This window comes from Terrapene carolina, unplaced genomic scaffold, assembly GCF_002925995.2.
Source record: "Terrapene carolina triunguis isolate 2854851 unplaced genomic scaffold, T_m_triunguis-2.0 Scaffold34029, whole genome shotgun sequence".
NCBI lineage: Eukaryota > Metazoa > Chordata > Testudines > Emydidae > Terrapene > Terrapene triunguis.
Genome location: NW_020698380.1, coordinates 3,438,026 through 3,447,448, shown reverse-complemented (window position 1 = coordinate 3,447,448; position 9,423 = coordinate 3,438,026). Strand labels below are relative to the sequence as shown.

At 41.0% G+C, this 9,423-nt stretch overlaps 1 protein-coding gene across 3 annotated transcripts in view; it reads left to right on the top strand.

The window, feature by feature from the left end:
• Window positions 1-5,903, top strand: part of LOC113405170 (eukaryotic translation initiation factor 1b) — a 6,539-nt gene extending 636 nt beyond the window's left edge. Inside the window, exons 2-4 of one of the 3 annotated variants that reach the window (XM_026646103.1) lie at window positions 1,868-2,031; window positions 2,766-2,867; window positions 5,528-5,903. In XM_026646103.1, the coding sequence (XP_026501888.1) occupies window positions 1,868-2,031; window positions 2,766-2,867; window positions 5,528-5,572 (311 nt within the window). In that variant the 3' untranslated portion in view covers window positions 5,573-5,903. Of the gene's footprint in view, window positions 1-1,867; window positions 2,032-2,765; window positions 2,868-2,978; window positions 3,118-5,527 lie in introns of those variants that run through there. The other 2 variants (XM_026646104.1, XM_026646105.1) reach the window with 2 other exon arrangements.
• Window positions 5,904-9,423: the final 3,520 nt, after the last annotated feature.

The window sequence follows — 9,423 nt, the reverse complement described above, 5'->3', positions numbered from 1 at the left end:
CCCCCCCCCCCCCAATCCGCTGTATAGACCCTCTGGGATTGGATCTGCCCAGGCACTGGCAATTGATCTGCCGTGGGATTATCTTCTCCATCCCCTGTCACCCACTGTCCTTCAGTGGGGAAAAACTCTGGCCCCCAAATCCTGGTGACTGCCTTACCGTAGAGCCCACTTCAGGTATTGACCTGCATGGATTGTGGGGCCTCCTTTTTGCATGGTCAAGAGCTGTTAATCCGTAAGGAAGGCATCCCAGGCACTGGTACCATGCTGCCTGGGGCAGAGTCCCAAATCTAGAGACTGACCTACCTGGGGAGTCTCATCTTGTGAGTAAGAACTGGCCCGCCCCCTGGCAGACTCTTATTCCCTTTGGTAAGGGATTTTCCTTTCTTGGTCCCCTCTTCCTTTATATCCACACTGACTGAAATCCTTATTTGGTCAACTTGCCCCAGAATTTAAACCCTTCCCATGCCCCCTCCCACTGACTCTTTTAATAAGGTGCAGACTCTAGGGATTCATCTATGATCCAGAATCCCTTGATTCTTTAACAGAGGTGTGGAGGAAGTGGAACCAACCTGCTTCTCCTTCCTTCCACTTCCTGACAGGCCAGAGTTGTGCCTGCTCCTCTAGATGCTTTTTGTCCCAAGCCACTGGACCCCTCTTCCACAGTCTCCCCATTTGAGTTGCTTCTGCAGGCCAGGCCTGTGCCTTGCCTGCTGCCAAGCTAGTTTGCTGGTGCTCTTAGGCCTGAGCCTCTTGGAGGTTTGTTTCTGCTTCTGGGAAGTAGTGGAGTTGCTAGGTAGATGCTTAAGTGAAGATTTTCAAATGTGATTAGTCATTTTTGGGCCTCAAATTTTCTATGCTAAATTTGACACCTTAAAATGGCCTGAATTTCCAAAAGTGCTGAGTTATACACCTTCTGATAATTGGAGCTGTTAAAGTGGCTCAGATTGGTAACCCAAATCACTAGTAAGGTCTGAAAATCTTGACCTAAAGCTCATTACGTACTTTAGCTGAAGAATGCTGTGTAATAGGTGAAGGAGTTGTTGTTTGGGAAACATGCAGGTCTAATCTAAATTGGTTAGAAAAAGTATTTAAATGCCATTTGTTTAGGGGGTAGGGAATACCTCAAACTGGTTGAAGGGCAACAGGAAGCCATTTTTTTTCTTCTTTATCCCCTTCTAAAGACACTTGGCTCTTCTCCCCATGCTTCAATGCAGTTGAAGACTGAAGGAGTCTGAAGGGAGCTGTTATGTAGACAAGGCTAAATTGAATTGTATTGGCTTTTTTGCCTGAAACTAGGTACCAGTTGTACAGGGCACAGTGTGTGTGCAGTCCCTGGTATCTGCCAATGTTTGTCACCATGTCTTGAAGACCTCTTAGCACCGTTACATATGGTGCTTAACATTATGGTGACTGTCTGGAGCTAGGACTCCTCACTGTTGGGGAAATTTTCCAGCAGAAATATTAGTTGAGACACCCCCTTTAAGGTGATGGGGCTCTGTGTGAAATGAAGTTTTGATGTGATAGTTCTTGGATTTCAGTGTTTATGGTTTAACAAGTAAACACACAATAGTTTTGGGCTATGTCATCTATTTAACCTTTGAGGGGATTTTGAAGAGAAAACAAATGTATGAGTTGGTGAAAACATGACAGTGAGTTAGCTAGAGCTATTATAATGTAGTTCTGTTTGGGATAAAAACAGTTTCTCTTTCTCTTCACCCCCCCCATTACTCTTATTCCTAGGATCAGAGTAACAAGACTCTGCCAAAGGGCCCTCTGTACAACTGGAAAGTTCTCTGCTAGCTGTATTGATTTATCATTTTCTCATAAAAAATGCTTCATATGTAGTAAACTGCCTCTTTCCCTGCAGACCCCTTTGCTGATGCAACTAAGGGTGACGACTTACTCCCGGCAGGGACTGAGGATTACATTCATATAAGGATCCAGCAACGAAACGGCAGGAAGACGTTAACTACTGTTCAGGGAATTGCAGATGATTATGACAAAAAAAAACTTGTGAAAGCTTTCAAAAAGGTAAAGCTGCTAGCTTGATGTGGAAATGGGAACGCAATGCCAATTTGTGAAAATAGATTATTTTACTTTGACTTTTGGCTACGTGTCTGCTTCATTTTCACATTTGGCTAAGCCGGAAAGGAACAGTTTGTCAAAACTGTATAAAATAATTACCTTTGTTCAAGGGACAATACAGTATTCTTGAAACGAACAATTTTTTTTACAAATGTTAGTCTCTTAAAACTTGTTCTCAGTAATCTAGTTAATTTCCACAAGTGTCTGCCATTTTTGTTGATTTGGCAGATATAAATCAATGACATGAGTGTTGCTTTTAACTTCATGGTACTGCAATTTTTGATTTGCAGTGAGAGTGTCTTGTCTCCAGTGAAACTCTTAAGAAACATGGAAACTAGTGGCAAATTGGACAGGCAAATCTTACTGTGCTTGACTTTCCAGCTTTTGCTTTTAAGTGTTTTGTTTGGTTGGGGGCGGGAGGGGCTGCAGCTTGCCAGCTTACAGTTTTTTGTGTGTCTAATGCTGCTGTCCTGGTGTCACCAAGTAGCTTCCATACTGTTCTTAAAAATAAGAATAGTGTCGTTTTAACCATGTTTGTCTTTCTGTCTTTTTGTTGATAACCAACTTATTTATAACCTTCAATATTTATCTTGCGCAGCTTCTGTTAAAGTAAACTGTAATGAAGCTTACTATGCTTTACAGTGTACATGAGATGTCTTACAATATGAATGTTTTTCTAGAAATTTGCTTGTAATGGTACTGTGATTGAGCATCCTGAGTACGGTGAAGTTATCCAGCTTCAAGGTGACCAGAGAAAGAACATTTGCCAATTCCTCTTAGAGGTGAGTGACTACAGACAGACCACTAGCAGTATTTTAGATCTCTCTCTGAAACTGATAAAGACCTTAATTGTTAAAGGTATCATATTAATTTATTTCTTTACATTTAACCAGTTTTTGAACCTTTAATACAGCTCTTAATACACTGACCTGAAAGGACAAAACCAGATGCTTGCAGTACATAAGAACGGCCATACTGGGTCTGACCAAAGGTCCATCTAGCCCAGTATCCTGTCTTCCGACAGTGGCCAATGCCAGGTGCCCCAGAAGGAATGAACAAAACAGGTAATCAAGTGATCCATCCCCTGTTGCCCATTCCCAGCTTCTGGCAGACAGAAGCTAGGGACACCATCCCTGCCCATCCTGGCTAATAGCCATTGATGGACCTGTCCTCCATGAATTTATCTAGATCTTTATTTGAACCCATTATAAACTTGGCCTTCACCAAGTCTGGCAAAGAGTTCGCCAGACTGACTGTGCGTTGTGTGAAAAGATACTTCTTTTGTTTGTTTTATATCTGCTGCCTATTAATTTCATTTGGTGACCCCTAGTTCTTGTGTTGAGAGAGTAAATAACACTTATTTACTTTCTCCACACCAGTCATGATTTTTATAGACCCTTAGTCGTCTCTTTTACAAGCTGAAAAGTCCCAGTCTTATTAATCTCTCCTCATATGGCAGCCGTTTTATACCCCTAATCATTTTTGTTTCCCTTTTCTGAACCTTTTCCAATTCTAATATATCTTTCTTGAGATGGGGCGACTACATCTGCAGGCAGTATTCAAGATGTGGGCATGCCATGGATTTATAGAGAGGCAATATGATATTTTCTGTCTTATCTATCTCTTTCTTAATGATTCCCAACATCCCGTTCGCTTTTTTGACTGCTGCGGCACATAGAGTGGATGTTTTCCGAGAACTATCCACAATGACTCCAAGATCTTTCTTGCGTGGTAACAGCCAATTTAGATCCCATCATTTTATATGTATAGTTGGGATTATGTTTTCCAGTGTACGTTACTTTACATTTATCAACACTGAATTTCATCTGCCATTTTGTTGCCCAGTTCACCCAGATTTGTGACATCCTTTTGGAGCTCTTCGCAGTCTGCCTGGGACTTAACTATCTTGAGTAGTTTTATATCACCTGCAAGTTTTGTCACCTTGCTGTTTACTTGTTTTTCCAGATCATTTATGAATATGTTGAATAGGACTAGGCCCAGTACAGACCCTTGGGAGACACCACTATTTACCTCTCTCTATTCTGAAAACTGACCATTTATTCCTACCCTTTGTTTCTTATCTTTTAACCAGTTACCGATCTATGAGAGAACTTTCCCTATTATCTCATGACAGCTTTCTTTGCTTAAGAGCCTTTGGTGGGGGACCTTGTCAATAGCTTTCTGAAAATCTAAGTACACTGTATCCACTGGATCCTCCTTGTCCACATGCTTGTTGACCCCCTCAAAGAATTCTAGTAGGTTGGTGAGGCATGATTTCCATTTACAAAAACCATGTTGATTGTTCCCCAACAAACTATATTCATCTGTGTCTCCGACAATTTTGTTTACTATAGTTTCAACCAGCTTGCCCAGTTCTGAAGTCAGGCTTACCAGCCTGTAATTGCCAGGATCACCTCTGGAGCCCTTTTTAAAAATTGACGTCACATTAGCTATCCTCAAGTCATTTGGTACAGAAGCTGATTTAAATGATAAGTTACAGACTACGGTTAGTACTTCTGCAATTTCACATTTGAGTTCCTTCAGAACTCTTGGGTGAATACCACCTGGTCCTGGTGACTTATTGCTGTTTAGTTTATCAATGTGTTCCAAAATCTCCTGTAATGACACCTCAATCTGGGACAGTTCCTCAGATTTGTCACCTAAAAAGAATGGCTCGGGTTTGGGAATCTCCTTCACATTCTCAGCTGTGAAGACCGATGCAAAGAATCCATTTAGTTTCTCTTCAGTGGCCTTATCCTTGTGTGCTCCTTTAGCATCTCGATCGTCCAGTGGCCCCACTGGTTGCTTAGCAGGCTTCCTGCTTCTGAGGTTCTACCTTTGTTTTGTGATTGTGTAGTATTGTATTGTGATAATCAGGGTGATAAACATGTACAAGTCTAAAATGTTTCTAAATGTTCTTGCACCTCTCTATTGAATTAACAATTCCCATTCTTTGGGGAAACAAAGTTTTGAGTTTTGCCTCTTGTTGTAAAAGCCAAAATATGTCTGACAAATATAACTGATACTGAACAGGTGCTGTGGGGTGGGGGGAAAATAGCTAATATCCTTTGTCTTGTCATAAGAATACTCAGCTGTAGCTGCTGTTTGAAGCCGTGTTATCAGTTGGGTTTTTTAAAGCAGTTCAGATCGAAAGGATAAGTGGAAAAGACTAAAAGATTGAGATGTTCTACGTTGTTTCTAGTAACCAGGTTCCTAAATAAAAATTTTAAGGCATATAATTCTTTGGGGCAAACTTCTGGAGATAATTCTCTTAACATTTGACTCTGGAACCTGGAAAACAGCCAGGAATCCTGTATTGTACCTGTTGATGCACATGGAGTCCCTTGTCACTCCTAATGACTGCTAGATCTTCTCTCTTGATGTAATGTTATGGCCACTCCGCAGTACAGAAGCTTTACTGAAATGTGTTTCCCTTTTGCAGGTTGGCATCGTCAAGGAGGAACAGCTGAAAGTTCATGGTTTTTAAAATGTGTATAATCACATGAAGAATTCTGCAGTTTTTGTTCATACTCACGCTGGCTAAACTGTGAAATATGAGTCTTTTCAGTAAATGGACTTCCCACTTACCTAAGCATTTAAAGATTTATTCACATTTGCATGATTACAGAAAACATGTGGTGTGTAGACTAGAAACACACAAAAAAATTGCAGTAAGATGGTAATGAAGACCTTTGTGAATTTTTAACACATTTCCAATGGAAATGTTTTAGTGCTGATTGTTGAGTTTATTACTTTTCACCTGACTTAAATGTTTTTGTTGTATTAAAACCATGTATGTTGCAGCTTAAAAATTAAGTCTCTTTGTATGTTTCTTTGAGTATTTGGAACGCTTAGTCAAGCAACAATCCTGATTTAGTGTGATTAAAACAGCTCTGTGGCAAGTTTAGTTTACTGAATACCAACTAAACTGAGGTCTGCATAATGAAGTGTTACTTTTGATTTTAATTAGCTAAGATAAATTAGGACTTTACAATCTCTTCTGAGTTGGTGCATTTGAATACCAATATTAAGAACTGGATCTTCACTAGGTTAAAATCTAAGATAATCAGTAAATTCTGAAATGCTAGTCTTACAGTCAAGAGGACTTTTGCAAGCAGTACTGATTTCTTAGAGGACCTTGGCTATTGTACTTCATATCTAGGTTTTCTATTACACACTGCCATTATCTTCAGCACCAAAAAAGTTTAAAAGAAATGCATAGGATCTTCTCTTCCCTTCTTCCAAATGGAGGGAGAATGTTTTGAGATGGCTTCTACCACAGCTGTGCCCTTGGAGTTTAGTTCCTTATCTAGGATAGTGGTTATTTCAGAAAGTTGGCTTAGGTAACTTTTCTATCAAAAAGCTCATTCTATTTTGTTTGAAACAATTAATGTTTTTATTAAGCTGGCCTTCTAGTTTCCATTAAAGGGACTTCCATCTCTAGGCCATATCTGTTCATAGAAAAAAATTAAATGTTTCCTATTACTGAAGTATGCAAAGATCCCTTCCTTTTTTGGGAAGGGCATGGATAACTTCTGAATAGGTACCTCGGCTATGCTGAATCAGGAAATTACAAAACCGCTGCCGTAGCTGAGGTCATTAAATGACTTTTGTTCTCCAACATCCCATCTCCCCACCAAATATTACCCCCTCCTCCCCAAAAAAATTTTTTGTACTGGTTTATGCTTCCATGTACAAACATTAGGATTAACAGGAACTGACTGAGTAGTAAATACAGTTTGTGGGAGCTGCAGAGCTATACCAAATACTCATAATGGCTGTTTGCTACTTACCTAAAGGGCTTGACTTACTAAACATTGGATTGGTGCAGCTTTGGTGTAACCCCCTTCCACCAGCCTACATCAGATATGATCCTGCAGTTATGGGGCTAATAAGTAGGATCAGGGAGCCGCATTCTGTAGCTAAATAATAGTTTTGAATTACATTGGCTATTGCTTGTGTGTATGGGGGGCCATCCCATTTTTACTGGTATAGCTTGTTTCATGCGGGGGGTGGTGCATTTACTCACTGGGTACAAAGCACAGATTTTTCGAGTCTAGCCGCTTCTATGCCTACTGTAGACATGGGCTTAGATTGTAAAGAATGATTAGCAAACCAGAAAGCCATGTGACATTCCCCAGGGAACAATCTAGACTATTGAACAGCTGTGTCCCGTTAATTCTCCAACTTGGGGTACCTTTTACACTGCTACACTGAGAGCAACCATGCCTGGTCTGCTCACACACAGCCTCTAGCATGTAAATTACTTCCAGCTGTGTTCTGAGTGCTCTAGCCAGCCATTCCTGAATTATAGTACAGCATTACACCAGCAAATTCCCAGTTCCAGACTTGTCCCTAGAAATGTTCATCTTGTGCTGCCCAGCTCTTGCCTTTTGGACAATACAAGCTCATAGTCTCGTTTTTGTAATAGAAAAGGATATGCACAAACCCTGTTAACCCAAATGGAAGTTTCAAAACACTGGTTCAGATCAAACAAGTTTATTAACTGCAGAAAGATTTTTAAGTGATTACAAGTAATTAGGCATAAGTCAGAATTTGGTTACAAGAAAATAAAAGGTAAAATGCAACTAACATCTAACTAAAGCTAAGTGAATTCAAAACACATCCCTTGCTTTTGGAGTCTTACTGGCTGGATGCTTTCAGCCATGACCCTTCCTCCAGTCCAATGTTTTTCCTTGTCCTTCAGGTGTTGTGGGCAGAGAGAAAGAGAGAGGATTTGTGTCCTCTGTTCTCACTTATATTTTCCTCGTTGAAAATCATCTCCAGCTGAGCTTCAAGAGACAAGCTGTTTGCATAGGAACCCCCAGCTGTTTCTTGACCAAGCTGTAAATTGCTTGCTCACACTCGTTGGCAGGAAAAAGAATGGCTGCTTAACCAGCAGAGGCATAGCGAGCGCCCTCCGATGGGAGGGGGCCCCTAAAAGTGGGAAAAAAAATACCGCATTCCAGTTTCTGCATTGTAAGGGGCCCCGCCCGGACATATGTTCGGAGGGGGCCACGTTCTTTGTTGCTACAGCCCTGGTTTTCCCTTTGAAAAGGTGATCAAAGTTTGTGAACCCCTCCAGGTATTTAATAATTTCAGAAAGCCTGATTCTAGTATCACTTATACTGTATAAATCTGATATTACTCTAAACGAATCAACGGTTTTATAATGGGGTAACTAAAAAAGAACAAAAGAAAACAAAAAGAACAAAACAAAAAGAAAAACCAGGCCCATAGGCTTTATCCTTCATGTGTAATGGATTAAATTTTTCTGTCATGAGTTTGTTCTTTTTTCTGTTTTCACAAAACATGCAATACACATCAACTTCACTATGGGAAAAATGTTCCTAATCTTCAATCTATTGGGGAAATGCCTGAAAAAAACACAGAAATCACCTCCCAGAATCTACACGATGTAGACATTTAGGCTCCAATACGTCTGTTGGTCTATAAGGTGCCCCAGGACTCTTTGTCGCTTTTTACAGATCCAGACTAACACGGCTACCCCTCTGATACTTGACACCATTTAGACAATTTCTGATGTAAATTTCTTAATGAGATGATTGAGTTCTATCTTTCTAGGCTTTTATACCATATTATCAATGCAGCTACCTGACCAACTGAATGATCCCTTAAAATTGTAGGATAGTAAAAGAGGAAATCAATTCACAAAAGACCAGGCATTTTAATTGCTTTTATTAGACCATACTGATGCATTTGAAAAGAGCCTTGCAATCAAGTTAATGTCATTTCTCCCAAATCGGGGGTGGCAGTCTCTCCGTTGCTCTGTTCTCACTTAACAGGGACAGGAGCAGGGGCAATCCTTCTCTTGATGGCTCTCCTGCCATTCCTCTTCTTGGAAGGTAAAACCACAGGCTGATTTAAGGGCAGGACTCCGCCCTGAGAGATGGTGACACCTCCCAGCAGTTTCTTGAGCTCTGAGTCGCTGTGAATGGCCAGCTGCAAGTGCCGTGGGGAAATCCGATGCTTCTTGCTGCGTGCAGCGACTTCCCCAGCAATATCCACAATCTCATGAGTCACTTATTGAAGCACCGCGGCCATACATACTGGGGCTCCAGCTCCAATACGGTCTGCAAATTGTCCTTTGCGGAGCAATCTGTCTATGCGACTGACAGAGAACTGCAGCCCAGCCCGGGAAGAACGGGTGATTTTGGCCTTAGGGTCTTTTGCCTTTGAGGTCTCACCAGAGTGCTCAGACTCAGTCTCAGACATGTTGCAGACTTCTAGTGTTCCAGCAACACTTGGCTTGACTTTCTTGGCTTTCTTTTGTTTTCTCTGCTTGGTTTACCTGAGTCTTTACTCAGGAATTGGCCT